This window comes from Vicugna pacos, chromosome 27 (genome assembly GCF_048564905.1).
Source record: "Vicugna pacos chromosome 27, VicPac4, whole genome shotgun sequence".
Classification (NCBI taxonomy): domain Eukaryota; kingdom Metazoa; phylum Chordata; class Mammalia; order Artiodactyla; family Camelidae; genus Vicugna; species Vicugna pacos.
This window is the reverse complement of record NC_133013.1, coordinates 26233929-26252001: the sequence shown is the minus strand read 5'-3', so window position 1 is coordinate 26252001 and position 18073 is coordinate 26233929. Positions and strand designations below refer to the sequence as shown.

Below are 18073 nucleotides of genomic sequence, written 5' to 3'. Positions count from 1 at the left end.
GGCTGAATTCTGCCCAGGAACATGCAGCTCTCTAAATAAACCCGCTTTCACTTTACTGTGGCTCACTCTTGGATTCTTTTCTGCGAGAAGCCAAGGACGCTTACCTGGAAGCTCGTCCCAGAAACTTGCTCAAGATCTGGGACATAACCATCCTCTTGTGCCCTCATTCTCCTGCCACAAAAACTACATATACTGCCTCACTGATAGCAATGCTTTGTTTACTATGGGTAATTAGGACTAAAAATATCCTACATAATTTAATTCAAAAACATTTTATCTTAGAATGACTGTCACACAGTGTGTTCTATTTCTCTCTCATCAGTGATACCAGTTCAGGCCTTCATCACTACACAGCCATCCCCAATTATCTAAGTTACTATATGGAAATTCTATATGGACCTGTGAGTTTAAAAAGTATCTGACATTACTAACTGTGCCCTACTGTTTTAAATTGGCATTCCTAGCTAGTAAAGTGGGACTCAGTAGATCTCTAGTTCTTTCTGGCAGATCTCCAAGGTGGTTGCTAAAACCACATACTCGTAAGACTTTCTTCTCACCAACGGATAAAAAGTAATAACACTTTCGATCCTCTTCCAAGCAGGGCCTCAAAGGCACACCTCTGCACTCTCCTACTGTGCATATTCTTGGATTTCAAAACTCTAGACAAATGACAGGTAACGCTCTCTCAAACAGAGGCTGACAAACTTTGCAATAAAATTTATTTTACCAGGTCCATTCTGCACAGGATGATTTTCTTTGTGCTATTTGGAAGATTCTGCCTTAAAGGGATCATCTTTTCTTTTGGTCTTATTTCAACCATAGACAGGGGTATTAGCATAAATATTTTAATCATCTACTTTGCGAAGTATCCATAAGACCTCTTTCATGTAGATACCAAGACTGCCCAAGTGGACGGTGAACCAAAGGTAAGAAACATTTTTTTTTAATGTTTAAAAACAATTTTAAAACCCTGCTCCTCAGACCCTATGGATTCTTTGGAAAAATTAGGGGATCCCTTCTCCCCAAAACAGCTCTACATTTATCTAATTAACAAACTAAGAGTCTACTTAATTTTTAAAGAAAAAGAAAAAAACTTTCTGCTACTACAGGTTGAAAATTCCTAAATCTAATTCTTGCTGTAATCTAACACTGAGATATACTGTGGTCCAAGGAGGCTGTAATGTAGTTGTGAATCCTTACTAGAATCCAAAATTCCTGAATCCTGTTCACTAATGTTTTAGCTACTAAAATCAGCTCACTCCTCAATTCCTCAGGAAATCCCCAAATTCAGTCAACAATCCAAATCTATTCCGTCCTTTCAGTTACTTCTCATTTGTACTCTCATCACCTTGTTTCAGGTCATTATCTCATAACTCCATGATTAGGTAGTACTTCCACCCTCACAATGAGGTGGAGGATCAGTCTATCTTACCTACCTGCTATTCCAAACATCAGCAAAAATTATTGCTGTTTCTCTTGAAAATAGATAGCAAAATTGTATCCAGAATGCTTTTATTTAAAATTAGCAGTTGTCCCAGGAATCAATTACACTGCTAAGATATTAAATGTATTTAAGATTTCCACCAAAAAATTTGACCGAGAATAAAAATACAGCAATATATTGTTCTTTTTTCACTTAACGAAGTTTTTCCCTGTTTGGAACGAGAAAGGTTCTCTCAGTGGGCCAATTTCTATATCAAGAATCCAGTTATCATCAGCATAATTCCCTTCAGTGACAATCAGTAACAACAGATGTATCCTAGAGGCTCCATACACCTAAAAAATGAAAATATGTGTCACTCCAATTACTATTCTCAAAAAAGGAAGACTATAAGTATCAAGATGAACTATAATAAAACTAGTACTACTAAAGCATTACAATCTGTAAATCACATGTCTGCCCAGAACAAGGTTTGAAAAGACACACAACCAACTACTCCCAGTGCTTACTTCTGGGGAGTGGAATCGAAGGATAAAAGGACAAAAGGAGGAATTTCAATATTTCATTTAAAACACCTAAGTATTATTTGAAATTATCATGTAAGCTAGCCCTTTCATAATTTCTTAAAATCCAGTAACTTTCCCCTTTTTCCAAAATTTTAAATGAAATAATTCCACGTCAAAATATTGGTTAATCTCTATTCAAGGCAGGAAGACTCACCCTCTCTGTCTGCTAATATCCCCTCCTGGAGGAGCTATATTTATTCTTTGAAAATTCAACCTGATAAAAATTTCATTAAATCCCAGGCAGAGATGGCCAACGAGCTTATATATCTGGTTACCTCAGGCTCACCTGGTGCTACTAGGCCTGTCAACTTTTTCCAGTGGTGTATTCTAGGAGTTTAAGACTTGGTAACAATTCTTGAGTATTTTCGATGACAAATGGATAGTGCTGCGGAATGGTAATGTGACACTCTAAGACACTACTAAAAGCACATTCCAGTCAAATTCTTTCCCATTCTAGCTTTAAATAGCGGGTAAAATATACACACCTGTTGCTGAAATACAAATGACAGCAAGCTCATACTACCGCTTATTTTTGAGCAATTTTCACTGTCACTTAATGTTCCTAGAGTAAGAACTACTACTCTGTATACTCTGGTGGGTTTTTTTTTCTTTAATGCACATCAAAATTTGCCCATTCTTCCCACAGCTGTAAAATCTGATTACCCCTAACACCATCTCCACCCCATAATTGAATTTTAATGTCTACCTGCCACTGAGAAGCAAATTATATGCTCCATGGACAGACATTTCAGAATGTTTCACGTGCAATCCACAGTAAGTGGTAGCCTTGCAGGGAAGCACTAAAATTTACCAGCCCACAGCAAGTACCTCACAGTTCACAATCAATATTCATTACTAGCCGCCTGCCTGGAACTCTTCCTGCCTTGATGTCCTCAGTTCCATCAGGAATTAATTTCCTTTGTAACTAGGCCTCGAAAACTAGCTGAGCTGTTTCTGAGAAATATGAACATTATGACCCTGTGGGGATTAAAAGATTAAAAAGGCATGTCAGAAAAATCTCCGCCATATAAAGAAAATTATTACACAGCTACCAGGAAAAGTAAAAATACCCAGAAATCACAGTATGCAAACACTCCAGCTCAAAAACATCAGTCAACTAAACTAAACCTTGTATATTAGAACTATAATAGAATTTGCTACCCCCCTGCAACAAAAGGATTCAAAGAAAACAGGATAAAGAATCTGAAAGTGCCAAATGTTTATCTAGAAACAACTGAAGATATAAGAAAGGACAAGACTAAGTAGGTATGGCTAGATGAAACTAGGCTTAGAGAGGAAAAATGGGGGGGAGACTTCAAAAAAATAATATACGTATAACTAAAACAGCACTTAAAAAGAACTCAGAATCACACTGTGGAAGAAAACAAAGATCAACAACAGAATTATGAGGATAGGAACAAAGAAATAAAGCACTTTTTTTTGTATTTCTTCAACCACTTCGATCACTGTTAATTACTAAAGAAAAAAGTTTAAAATTTTCTGCTGCTAAAGTATGAAAACAAGATGTATGTGCTTCTAAAGCATTTTACACGAACCAAGAAAACAAAGCTTTCAAAACATTCACTGAACTGAAAGAAAATCATACACCAGTTTCCCAGTAAAAATCATGTTGCTAAATTTCTAACTCAAGCAACAATTATAAAAATGTCACTTCTATGGCATAATCTAATTCTGAAGGTGAAATAAAGTACTGTAGTACTAGCAAAATTATCTGCTCTAACACTACTTCAGAAATAAATATCACACTAAATAAAGACCATTGCTATGTTAAAACTGAAAGCTAACCTGAAAGATTAAGGAGGCTAACCAACTGAGACAGTCTGGAACAGGCATGGTGAGTGTTGTAAGCATCAGGCTCTAAAAAGCTTAAAATGATCAGGCTCTAAATGCCTTAAATGCTAGGTAAGTTGTGTTATAACCCCAAAATTTCACTTTAATTACTTCCTTGTGTTGCCACAAAACTGGCCTCTATAACCCAAAACCAGATTGACTCGGAGGCAGAGTTCCGGGAGGATCAGAACTGAACAGCTTTATTGCTTTGCCAGGCAAGGGGGAGTCACAGCAGGCTAGTGCCTTAGAGACTGGGACTCCATCTAGGAGTTGGGGTCTTGAAGTTTCACAGAAAAAAAAAAAAAAAAAACCGAACAGAAAAGGTGCTAACAATCAGGCGGCTTTACAGGGTACCACTACATTCCCCTTAATCTTGATGTGTCTTTCTGGCATCTGGCAGAGGGTCTGTCCATTCTTCTGAGACCTGGCCCATTACCTTCTTCCTCGAGCATAGCCTCTGGGTTAAAACCATGGTAAAGAGTGTCAGGGAGAAGTTGGGGGGCTGCTTAGCACGAAAGCAGTAAGGGAGAGAAAGCATGCTGCAGGATTTCTTAGAAGGAACCAGCAGACAGTTTCAGCATCAGGGAAGTTAGTTTGTTTCCTACTCCTTCACTTGTTTCTGTTACAAATAGGAAGGGACTAATATTCCCCATATTAGAGATTTCAAATTTCATAACGATTTTACTATAAAACATAGCTAGCTTTCAGATTAAAGAGTAAACCAAAGTGGGGGGAAGGGCAACACAGAGGTTGGGGAAGGAGAGGTACAAACTACTGGGTGTCAGAGAGACTCAAGGATGTACTGTACAACATAGGAAATATAGCCAATGTTCTGTCTTATCAAAATCTTACCGAGCATATATCTTGTGTCAGTTATCATGCTGGGTGATTTATTCATGCAATCTCATTCTAACCCCCATCCTGAGAGGTGTGTACTATTCCTAACCAATAAACAAGGAAACAAAGAGTAAAAGACTTGGCAAAAATCAAGACCCTAATCCAATCTCTTAGGCTTCAAAATCGGTAACATAATTTTTTGGTGAAGAGGATACAAAATGGGGGCCCACTGACAATTTTATTTGACCAGCACAGTATTTTTAAAAGTCCAGCTTTCAGTGTTTTCAGTCAAAGAACGTATTGTATTCTCCACTTTAGCAAACGATACTTGCCTAGCTCCTGTGGTAAAGTCTGCAATCCCTGCTTTAATGTATGTCAACAAAAACAATAAACACAAGTGAAGACCTGCTCTCCTTGCCTTTCCAGTCCTAGAAAAGGTGTGGCTTTGAGCAGTCGTTGTCCTGGGTACTAGGTGTTGTAATCCTAGTTCAGAGGATATTTGCATAAAATGGAAATTCTGCATTTTATGGAGCATTTTGGAAATCGGTGGGTGCATTTTTGGCTGACACAATAATTAGCAAGGCACTAGTGGCCTTGAGTGGCTGGAACCAGGGATCTTCACCATCTCACAAAGCAGAAGAGTCCTGCACAAAGAACTGTCCCTCTTCCTACACAACTTTCAAACGGCATTCAAGAAGATGAAAATCTTGGTTTCTAATGCACCTTCACATAAATATTTCAGTATATTTTTAAAACAAAAGACACTTAAAACTTTTTATATAATCTTAAATCAGTGGAAATAATACCACTGTCAATCTATTCTGTCATCTGGTCGATTCTCTAAGAACAACAACCTTCTCCTTAATGTAGAATACTTCAGGTGTTATACTGTGCCATAATCTATAAATACCTAAGCCAGGAGACACATGGTGGTTAGTGAGTGCGTGTGCATGTCTGTTTATTATGTGTGTTTGTGAGCAGCACAGAGAGATGGAAATAGATACAGATGCTATTGAGAAGGAAGAATCTGATACACAATACCTATGTGAAACTTTATTTTACTGTTTAAAATTTATTAAAGAATTATACTTCTCATTTAAAAAAAAGACGAAAACTTGTTCTGAGCCTAGAACCTGTTTAAATTATACCACGAAATACCCTTGAATGGTTTTAATGATCATTCAATTTTCCAGGAATGCAATTACTGTGTAAAGTGAGGCTAGACTGTATTTTGTTTTATTTGGAACTTTACTAAAAGTTCACCTTTTCAGAAAATCATATTATTGACAGCAAAGCCACTTGTGGGATCTGTGTCACCACTACAGCACAGCTGCATCAGTCTGCATTTGTAGCTGTCACATCTTTAGTTTTCTACACATGGATATAAAGAGCAGACTACTTCACTGTCTCCCTGTGTAGCCATGCCTGAGCATTTACAGACTGAACTAAGTATTTTATTGTAAATTGTTTTATTTTCTCCTTTGTATTACTTTTAGAGCATTATATATATATTTTTCTTAATAATGGGTATTAGCATACACGAGGTTCTGGGTTCAATCCCCAGTACCTCCATTAAAAATAAATCAATAAACCTAATTACCTGCCCCCCCCTCAATTTTTCCTTCAAAAAAACCAGAACACAAAAATAAATAAAATGCACATTTTATGATATGATATAGTCATTGTGTGTCAGCAAAACTACTCTTGAAATAATCTGGCCCTTCTCACTACAACTTTTCCTCTTCACTTTCCTACGAACTACCAGGGCTACAGTTAACCTATTAAAGGTAAAAATTTCATCAGTTCCAGGTCCTGTAATGCAAATACATGCCACTTAACAATATTCCATACATTATCATTTAATCTCATTAAAACTCTACAGATTAAGTATTATACTAATTTTAAAAACAGAAACCACAGGAACTAAAATGGAAATAGAATTCTGGGCTACTGCCAAATGCAGTGCTCTTCTCATTCAACTGCACTGCCCCAGGAAACAACTTTTTTAACACAGTATTTACAATTTGCACTTACAATGGTGACGGACTGTCAGTTTACTTATCTAGCACTACTGTCTCCAACTGAGTTTAGGCACCAAATTTAAACTATATGAATTTTCTAGTTTCCTAAGTTATTTTTAATACCTCTTAAAACTGCCTTAAATATATTTCAAATATGTGTAAGTATAGATATGATTAATGCTTTATGTTACTTAATATCATTCATGCTGGAGCTGATTACACTGTTTAATTCTAATTCTTATTATTCTTATAGCGACCTCACCTCCCCAAGTCCACACCAAAAGGACAGAAGGCAAACCTCTTATACTGAATTACTGATACACAGTTCTACACTTCTGATCAAAGGATCTCATAATAAAGCTCATGAAACCATGATTTTTTTCTTAGTACCGAAATTAAACTATAAAGAAATCACATCCCTAGTCTGCAGAGCTAACATCCACTTTCTGTAACCCTCTAAATCAGTTGGTTATAATTAAGCAAGTTGAAATCATTCTGAACTCACTAGTAAGAAAAGGGTGTGGTCAGTTACTTCTTCCAGCCAAGAGTGCAAGTATATTCCAAGACCCTAAGCAAAAAAACTGGGGGGGGGGGGAACAAACCAATTTTTGAACCAACAGCCTCAGAAATTTCTTTATCATACACCCTTAGGCAATAGTGCCCTAAATTTTAATATTTTAGATAAGGAAAGAAAAGTGGAATTGCTCAAAAACAAACAAACAAACAAACAAACATAACCACCCTGAGGTCCTCTGCTCACATCCTTCCTGAAAACAGCTTTAATTTTTAAAGTATAAATGAAAAACTTACCCTGTCAAATATAAGGTAGCAGAATTAAAGATAACACAGAAATGTGATGTAACCAGAATAAAACAATACCACCCTAAACTGTATTTCTTCATACAGTTTGCAATGTAACATGGATTTTGCTCACATTAAATCCATTTAAAAAAAAAATTTTTTTTTTGCTGTTTTTTTTTAGGGGTGGAGGGATGGGGAATTAGGTTTATTTACTACTTACTTACTTTCAGAGGAAGGAGCAGGGATTGAACCTAGGACCTTGTGCATGCTGAGCATGCACTCTACTATTTGAGTTATACCCACTCTCCCCAAAAGATTTCTTTTAATATACAAAAACTCACCAAATTACAAGACTCTGCTGTTTAAATTCTAAATGGAAGGCCAAAATAGCAAAAAAGGCATTCTTCTAGGATCGCTAGAATTAGCAAATAAAAATTCTTCGTTATTTATCTGAAATTCAAATACAACTGGGCCTCCTGCATTTTATCTGGCAACCCTACATTCCTTGAGCTAATTAAAGTGAGCTCCCATCTCCTCCAAAGTATTAAACACCAGCTCTACTCATAAAGGACTGGCTGGGGCTTCTGGCACAGCAGTATTTTGACTGATAAAGTCTTAAGAGCTAGTCTGGAAGTGCTCATTTGCTGATGATAAGCCTTTCTTAATAGCTGAAATTTACCATATAAAAGAAAAATCTAATTTCTAAGAGCCAAAGGCTGAACTTTTATGAGGTTCCATCCAGTTTATAGTGAATGAATTCTTATTAAGCTTAGGCTTCTGTGTGTTAAAAAGAGATTTAAAAAATTTCACTGTAGGTTTCTGATACCTAAGCAAAAATAAGTCGTTTATGAAGGTTATAATAAACAATTCTATTTTAAATACTACAGGTAGGTCCTAAAAGCTACTTAAATGGATTCCAAAGTTAATCTTACCATTTTTCTTGAATTCATAATCATAAAGCCTCAGAGTTGGAAACAAACTAATTTCTGACCCTTAAAAACTTCTGGAAGCCCATCTCATTTCATATTCATTTCCGAGAAGGTTTTTCCACCTCCTGTGCTCCTAAACAAGTACTAGATATCACAGAAAGAGATACTCCCTTTTGTTTTATGAGGTTCCTCTCAACCAGCTCTTTGCCCTACTTATAATGGCTCTGACAATGAGGGAGTGCAAGTAACTATTCTTCTGCGAGTTTCATTTAAATCATCTTCTTAACACTAAACCTCTGCTTTTCTTCCCTGTGCTCTAGGCCACTGCTCTTTGATGCAGCCGGTCCATCTCTGGAGACTGCCCAATTCCCACACTTCATTTACACTGCTACCCGGAAGGTATTAATAGACAATCACACCCCGCTAGTGCTCTCTTTTCCTAAATTCAGCTCTTTCAAGCCTTTCTCCTAAGTCTTATGCCACCATCAATGTAGAACTGTCTGCATCTTTTCCTAAATGTGGTTGGAAAGTGTTCGTAATTATTTGGAGTTCAATCCTAGTAAGAAAATATTAACACTGTTAGTAGTAATTTTGATGTGATCACTATGTTATCTGTTGAAGGTTAATTCAACGACAGTTCACTGCAAGTTATTTGAAACCTCTTTATACTTGTTTCCCAGGTAGCAGCTTCCTGGTTTGTCATAAGGCCATTTATTTCATCTTCCTTGATGAATTATTTGAGATTCAGCATTAATAATTAATTTCAATGCTGGAGTTGCTTTGATATTTTTTTTCCAGTTGCTCCACAATGGTTTCCAACCTGCTAAAACTGAATAGCTGAAAATTCCTAAACTAAATTTAACATCCCTTCAATCAAAAAATCCTAAATTAAACATATTCATTCAATCTATAGATTGAAAAGTATTTCACAGTTGTCAACACGGCCAGGTCATCTTGCCTTTTTTCCCCTCCAAGAAGCAATGTCTAAAAATGAGAAAATAAACTTAGATCTTACACATGAAAGGCAAATGATTCTTCAGTGATGGTTCTGCTTCCCCTCTCCCTCTCTTCCCTTGGCCAGTGTTCAACTCATTCTGTACTCACCAGAAATGTGCCTCAGACAACCGCATCAGAGTAAGTATTCAGCTCAGAATAAACAGTAGTACTCCCAGTCCTGTACTCAACCAGTAACTCAAAGGTAGGGCTAGGGAATAAGGAACATAAGCTCTAATTTAAAAGAAAGGACAACTAAATATTCTGGAAAACTTGTGCTTTGTTTATGATATTCAAATTATTGTAGCTTCCCCTTTTGCCCAAGTTCAACTGGGGGAAAACAGTATTATATACGTAGTGGGTAATGTATTAATTCAACAATGCTGTATTTTCCTTACTAATGATAACTAGTTAATAGTACATGTTGCTATTACTGGTAAATGCCTCATAAAAATCCTTACTGTGTTTACAAAAATCATCAGAATGCTCCAAACTACATGGTACATACAAAATAAAACAAAACTACTTCATACTTGAAAATGCTGCTTTTCAAACGTAAATCTCATAGCCCGTTAATGAATTATGAAATCAATTTAGAAGGTCACAGTGGTTTTCTTTAAACACATTACAGAGTAAGGATGGGTACTGTTTCACAAAATGTTACATATTTCTGCATGTACTGAGTCACAAATAAAATCTATTTCTCTAACTGGGTCTCAAACAAAAGTTTGAAAGCCTTTTGCTAAAGAGCTTTTATATTTTTAAAGTCACTTCAAGATGATTACATGCAAACAGAATTATTTCTATTTGACTTATATAAGCTAATCCCTAACTACATTTCAGCACCTAGGAAATTTTAGTTTCTAATGTTAATTTTTCAGGTTTTTCAGTTAATAAGCAGCAAGGATGTGGCTGATAACTGTTGAAAACTAGATGATGATTATATGAGATTTATTACATTATTTATTTTTTAATGTTTGAAATTCTGACAACAATGTAGAAGAAAAAAAAAGGTAAAAGACCTACCCAACAGAAAGAAGTATAGTGAATAAATTTATAAATTGAGACTTCTGACATTGTTTCTAAGGAATATCAATCTACGAACTTCCTCAGATACAATTCAGGCAAACTTGGGTTGCCCTGTTTAACAATAATAGGCAAGTTTAAAGGTCTTAAAAAAAATGCATAAAGAAAAGTTAATACATAAATACAAAACAAACCTCCTCAAAGGATAACACAAAAATATAATTAGTTTCATGTGCTTCACTGCCTCTTCAACAGTCAACTACTTTTCAACCAAGAGAGAACACAAAATACCTACCTGGCAGTGATTTTCATTTCTTAATTGCTTAATTCACATTGGCAATTTCCCCAGCAAGTTTAATACGTGATCTCTATAACAGACACCATTCTGCCTTCCTTGAAACATGAACAAGTGTTGTCTGAAGTAGGTTTACAGGCAATTGGATTTCAAGACAGTGCATGCTGCAAAGTCAATTTTCTTTAATTCCAAGAGTAAGTTTCCAAAAACTTATTAAAACAGAAAATATTCTCTCTCTAGGCCTTTTAATCATTAGAAGCAGTTCCTAAACTATAAGGTCAATAGGACTGTGTAATTTTAGAAACAGAAGGGAATTTAGACATCTAGTCTAGTAGTTTACAAACACTACCAGGAAGAAAAGAATTAATAACGTAACAACTTATATATGCAAGCATACTCTCACCTTTTTAAAAAATGTATCTTACTGCATATGGAACATTTTGCCTTGTTAGAATTCTATCAGAAAAGACTTGACATTTTGTCTTGTATTTTATGTTCAATCAGTTTTAGAATGTGAATAAAAATTTGGGTACGATTAAAACTATTGGTAAAATTTGGAACTTAATGTTCTTTAATAATTGAACCTTATATAATATATAGAACCCTGACACTTTCAGAGTGATTTAAAATTATCTCATTTATATTTCATTGTTTAGTCAATTTGAAACAATACTTGGGTATAACAATGATAAAAATCAAGACAAAGTAATGAGAAGCAAAGCATATCCAAAATGACATACTTCTAGAAAATACCATAAAGTACCCCATAAGGTTCCAGTAAATCAGATTATTTGGAAAGAAGGCTAGTCTTAAAATATTCCATAACTGTTTTCAGAAATGCAAAAGGATACCATTCAGTACTTTTTAGTACAAGAATCTTAACATAAGATGTTTCCATCAAAGCTGACCACAGCTTTAATGTAAAGAGATAAGAGTTTTTTTTTTATTTGAAACACAACAAAAGCAAGAAACAAAAAACCTGTAGATGTCTGAAAAACATTAAATATGTCTCCCACTAACTTACTGTCTGCAAGTAAGTGTAGACACTTAGGGAATTCTTTACATATTCAGTAAACCCTATTTCCACACAGACCAATTAAAACTTCTCAGTGATCAGGAAAAAATAACCTCAAGTTAATTAAGTTTGATTAATAAATATCCATCTTTGGATATACACAACAGCAAACAACAACAAAAAAAGTCAGGCTTACTTTCAATTTTAGATAACACAATAAGTAAGTTACAAATCTTGAACAAATTCTTCAGTCGAATAAACTCTTGAAAAACATACATTTTACTTATATATTCGTTTTTTAAATTTAAACATCAACACCACTGGAATAATGTTTTTACATAGAATCACCACAGTATTTTACTTTAAATTAAGTGAGACGTTTACATATATATATAAACCTATAAAATGTAACAGTTTATATTCAACTAGTTTTACTGGAGAGGTTTACTGCCTTCGCAAAGCTAATCCCTACCAACTAAAATTAGGAATTCTGGGGAAAAAAATCCACAAAAATCTCACAATTTAAAAATGCATTATCTAAGGTGCTTAAGATTAAGCTCCGTATCATCAGTGGCATCTTAAAAAATTTGTGTAAAATAACAGTGTTTTGTTTAAAGAGGCACACTGAAAGCAAGACCACCTGTTCCCAGGGGAGAGTTTTCCATCATCACATATTTCAATTTTGAGATATGGGTTTACTTTAGAGGTCCCTGGTTTATTTATTCTTTCTGACAGATTCTGCTTTTCCAGATAGTTCTCAAAGAAAGAGTCACTCCTCGTTCCTGCATTCTGTTTTCTCCTTGTACTACTGTAAGCCTTCCGTCTTGTCTTTTCTCTCAGAACTTCTCCCCCTACTTCTGATCCTGTCCACGCTGTGCTCACTGCAAACCATAAATCAAATAGACTGCATCAGAATTTTTTTCACAGAATTCACTTCTTTCAAAATTTCTTTGCATAACTTTATTCAAATTTTTATTGAACATCTCCTGTGTGATATCCAAAACAGTCATTCATTGTTTTTCTACATACTTCATTTGTATAGATTTTAGCACCTTGCCTCCGTCCAAAACTGTCTTGTAAAAACACCTTTACATAAATCTAGCAAAATTTCAGATTTTAAATGTGAAACATCTTTGAAAAAGTAGCTCAAACTAAATAAATGAAAAACAAATTTGACACAGCACTTTTTTAGTCATATCTGGTCATCTCTGCAGGTCCAGTTAAGTACTTATTTTTATTTAAAAAAAATAAAGACAATACAATGACATTCTGTCTTTTGTTAATTTCTAAAGGTATATACCAGAAGAGAAAATATTTCACATCAAAATTGTATTAGAGAAAAATAAAGGGATTATTTCAAGACAAAATAGTCTAATTTTTCATGAGGATTTGTATAAACTCACACAAAGACCTGTAATGAACTTTAATCTTAATTTACAGCAAATGTTTGGACTGTGGGGCACATTTATATTTAAAGGCTTTTATTTCCTTTTAATGTTTTAAACCTTAGTATATTAACAGGTTAAGTTCTGTTATGTCTGGCAAAACAAAAACCCACCTGCATTCCTAATTTGTGCTACAAACCTTCAGAAACAAAGACTGAGAGCCCACAGACAGGTCCTGATACTGTAACATGGCCTTTCCGCTCCAGTCCCCTGACCAATTTCTCATGCCTGGGTGCTCCATTACATCAGTAGTGACACTGCTGTCAGTTGCCTGAGAGTCTGGAGGCTTAAGGTCGCCTTAGGAAATGTCTTATTCAAGGCAAATTATTTCTTCTGGTCATTTAAAATCTTATTTGGATTAATTACATTAGGATTTGTTGCCTGATACTTGGCATGTCATTTGTGCCACAGCTGCTGTAGATAACATCTGTCTTTCATTGCTCATTTTACTTCACCCAAAGAGGAGATGCACATACACATCTGAAAACATACTCAGGGAGAGAAAACTGCCAAACCACTGAAGCAAACAGTGCTCGATAGAAAAGAAAAAGATTCATGAATTATCTAATGCAAACACTGGCAACAACTATCTAGTATCACCCAAGTGAAATGGTTTCTTAAAATTTAGCTCATTAATAATAAAATTCATTAGACTCTTTATTTTCTCCCACGAAACAGTGTTAATTATCCAATTTTACATTTTCATTATGACTATATTACACTTTTACACTTCACTCTACATCCATTCATCAGCTAACATCTCCAACGCTTCACTGCATGCCAGGCACTACATTCTGTTTTTCTTATTCACAACAGCGGGAGTCTATGAAAAGGTGAGACCTAGCCTATATGAAAAGATATTTAGTTCACTGAAAGGAAAAGCAAGCCATGAAATCTCCCAGAAAATGAAATGGAAATTTGAACTTCCTCACCAGAATCTGCAATTGCAGAGACAGCACAGCTGGTCAGGTTTCTTACAAAGTTACATAAGCAAAAGCAAAAATCTGTGTGGGGCCTTCCAATGGCCTACTTAACTTTATTCAAGACAACAGTGAGCAGCATCAACAACTAAATGTTCAATATATCATAAAGAAAAACAAGTAATTAATTAATCCAATTTTTAAAGAACAGTAATAGCAACTAACATTTACTAAAACAAGCAAATATTTAATACACATAGTATTGTTATGCTCCATGTGGAAATGTAACATATGTTACATATAGTAACAAGCGTTACATATAGTAAAAACTTACTCCCTGTTGAGACTCACTATTATGCCAGGCAGAAATCTAAGTGCTTTATGGCCACTATCTCACTGAAGTCTCACATAATCCCTAGAGGATTAGTATTATTATAAACCCATTTTATAGACGATAAAACTGAGACATGGAAGTATTAAGCAACTTACTCAAGGTCACTCAGCTAACAAGAGCTGGGACTCAAACCCAAGTCTATCAGGAGCCAAAGTTTGTGCTCTTGATCATCATACTGCTTGGTTACACTCACTCAATTTTAATTTTAGTCTGAAGCTTTTCAAAGTCTTACCAGGAAGGTTACTTTTAGGGACAAGAACCTTCCTTTAAAATGAACTACACTTTTCTTGATATATACAAAAATCAACACCTTAAATAAGGATTTTACCTGAAAGTATGGTCCTACAAGTCTAAATATTTGGATAGAAAACAAAACCTATCTGAATGAAAACCTTATATCTCTATGGTAATGGGTCACAGCTGGGAGACCTTAAGGGTCATAGTCCAAATTCTTCATTTTAAGAATAATGAAACAGACATCTTTTGAAAAATATCTATACTCCATCTAAACTTCCACATACCCAATCCAGAAACACTTGGGAGTTTTTTTTTTTAAAGTTCATCACTTTTAAATAGAAAATCTAGCCTTTCAACATCATACGGTGTATGTATCCATTTCTGAAACACTGTAAGAAAATACAAATTCCACGACATGAGATCAGACTATTGTCAGGCTATTACCACTTGAAAGCTTGAATCTTATGCTACAGAAAGCTATCAAATGGCACCCTTCCCTACATGGACTCAAACTCAAAAAATAGCCATTTCTTCCTCAAATTAAATTTACATTCATTTGGGTCAACTACAGGCTCAGCTTCACTTCACCACTCACGTCATGTGACTGAATTCAAGCTCATTTCAAGGAAAAGGCTGCACTACGCTGTATTTAGAACACATCACTGAGAACAGCCAGGTGAGTCTTTGTAGGCCTATCCAAAAACCCTGCTTTAGTTGCTAAGAAACTACAATTTCACCATATTATAAATCATCGAAAGAAGCTATGCCAGCACAGAGATTAAACATGTTAAGATCAAAAATCTCTCACCTATTGTGCCAAATGAAACCTTGCTATTTCCACAAATCAAATAGCTGAAATTAGTATTAGGCTCCTGTAAGTCATACTGTTAATAGACTAAAAGCTGGTAAGACAAATCAGACATACTCTACCTTGCCTTCCACAACGGCCTCATGCTTTGAAGGAAAACAGGAAAGATACCCAATACAGTTCCCATATTCAATGCCAGAGACCGAAAAATGTTTCCTTCCTGAACCCTGCAGTGATAATTCAAGGCCATGAAGTATACGTAAGATTTAACATTTAATTAGTACAATTTGGTACAAAAAACACTAACATTTAACTGATGATGCTTTTTCAATCTTTATTGATGTATTTTCACTGTAATCTTCAGCATTTTAAGTCTAGATTCTCCTTAGAATGCTTAGCTCTATTGGCTCTATCAATAATTTTTTTGAATGAAAGTTATTCAAATTCCTGCTGTTCCAACAAAAGCAATTTTAAACTGTTCTAGCATAACAGCAAAGAAACACTGAATTAGCAAAAAGAAGTTATAGTTCACTCTCCAGTATTCTTATGTATGAGTCCACCTTCATAAATTTTTTCCTGTAAAATTATTTTTTAAACATCTTAAAGGCTGTTTCTACAAGAGCAGAAACAGGTTCACAATACTTCCAATCTCATCGCTGAAAAATCAATTCAGGAGCTGAACTGTAACGCATACCTCCATCAATCAGAATCGTTTTTTGTCTAGATCCCTCACCACTAATGATTCCCCGCCATTTCTCCACCTTCTCTAAAGAGCTTCAGTTCAAAACCCAATTCTCTCCTTTCCACTGTACCCTGCACACGTCCCAGGACTACTTTTATGTTCCTCAGAAATAACGTCTCTTCTGTCTTGAAACTTTTGGATCTTAAAAACCCATTTCCCCATCCCCCTCTCTCCACTGACTGCCTCCAATCCCACCACTGCAGTTCCAGCCTCTGTGTCCCAGCCTTCCCAAAGGCCCAACCAGCACCACACAGCGCTTGCCACAATTCGGATCCTCCCTTCCCTCATCTATCCTCCGCACTGCAAACCAGCACTACCCCACCGGCTTCCTGCATTTCACTCCCTTCCCTTATTTTGTCTTCCTCCACCCCCATCTCTCTAGCCAGGCACCCTTTCTTCTCTTAAGTAATTCTTCCTAGCTCAGTTTCAACCCTTCCTCCCAATTCTCTGCTCGTTTTTCCTCTCCTCATTTAGAAACTCCCTTTTGCTCCCCCAACCACTACCCTAGAATGCCCAGCACTCCACCCTCCTTAGCAAGCCCAGCCCGCGTCCCTCGCCTTATCGCGAGCCACTGCCGCTCCTCCTTCCGGATCCCCTACTGCAGTCAACCTACTACCTTAGCTCTCCACCCACCTTCCCTCCACCTCCGCAGCCCAGGCTCGCCGCTTCCTCGCCGCTCCTCAGGGCTCTAGTACTCTGCTCAGTGTTCCTCAGGACTCCCTGCCCCCACCGTCTCCCTTGTTTTTTAAGGATGTCACCAGCCTTCCGGAGCCCCAGGAGGATCCAGGACGACCCCAGCGCCCGGGACCCCCGTTCTCCCGGGGAGTCTGACACCACTCCCGTCACCTTAAACACAAATGCCTGTCTTGTGCGCCTTCTTTAAACGCTGCGCCCCCTCTTCGTCCGCCCCCGCTACTCCAGCTCCTCACGTCGGCTTCCTCGGTGTCCCCTCCCCGACTCGGAGCGCCGAGCCCCATGATGGGAAGCCGCTAAGTCAGCAACACCTCAGGCTCTTCTCGGACGCCCCCACCTCTCGGACAGGCGCCTCCGGTTCTCACACCCGCGCCTCTTCCAACTCGCCAGCGGCATCTGCTCCTCGCGGGGCCGCAGCCCCGCACATCCCGACCGGCCCCCTCCCCGGGCTCCGCCGCCTCCTTGGCCCCGGACGGCCCCCTCCGGCCGCCGGCGTCCCCCGGCCCCCGCCCGGCCCGCCCCCGGCGCCCTGCTTACCGTTCTGAGCGGCGCCTGGTCCTGGGAGGAGGGAGCCAGAGACCAGCAGCAGCGAGAAGGCCAGGGCGCTAGGGAGCGACGAGCCCGACATCCTCCCTGCAGAAGACCGAACAGCTAGAGGGCCGGGGCCGGAGCCGGGGCCGGGGGAGGGAGGGGAGGGAGGGAGGGGGCGGGCGAGCGCGCGAGGGAGAGAGCGAGGGAGGCAGCCGCGGCTCGGCTCCGTCCTTCCCCGTCCTCCTCCTACCGCCGCAGCGCCCAAACCTCGCGAGACCTTCGCTCCGGGCCGTGGGCGGCTGAGGAGGGACGGCGTCAAGGCTCGCGAGAAGAGGCGGCCTCAACTGATCCTCCCACCCCTCGGGCTCCGCGTCCCCGCCCCTGCAGAGGCTGATTGGCCTAGTGCGAGGTAGGTCACGTGCCAGGGGCGCTTCTGGCCACGTGACGGGGCGAGGCGGGGCTCCTCCCGCTGTCCTGGCCCCGGGGAACCGAGAAGTGTGCGTTCAGCTTATCCCTCTAAGAAGAGGG

The 18073-nt window shown here is 38.0% G+C and overlaps 1 protein-coding gene and 2 long non-coding RNA genes across 3 annotated transcripts in view; all 3 read right to left on the bottom strand.

Moving 5' to 3' along the window:
* NPTN (neuroplastin) overlaps positions 1–17823 on the bottom strand; it is a 65027-nt gene extending 47204 nt beyond the window's left edge. Inside the window, exon 1 of the mRNA XM_072951071.1 lies at positions 17552–17823. Coding sequence (XP_072807172.1) covers positions 17552–17642 — 91 coding nt within the window. The 5' untranslated portion in view covers positions 17643–17823. The remainder of the gene's footprint in view (positions 1–17551) is intronic.
* On the bottom strand, positions 1496–4887 carry LOC140689777 (uncharacterized). The gene is made up of 3 exons (XR_012064884.1): positions 4711–4887; positions 2836–2985; positions 1496–1776 (listed from the first exon to the last, which is right to left on the bottom strand). It is a non-coding gene; the product is annotated as an uncharacterized lncRNA (long non-coding RNA).
* LOC140689778 (uncharacterized) lies at positions 10921–15806 on the bottom strand. The gene is made up of 2 exons (XR_012064885.1): positions 15702–15806; positions 10921–12656 (listed from the first exon to the last, which is right to left on the bottom strand). It is a non-coding gene; the product is annotated as an uncharacterized lncRNA (long non-coding RNA).
* Positions 17824–18073: the final 250 nt, after the last annotated feature.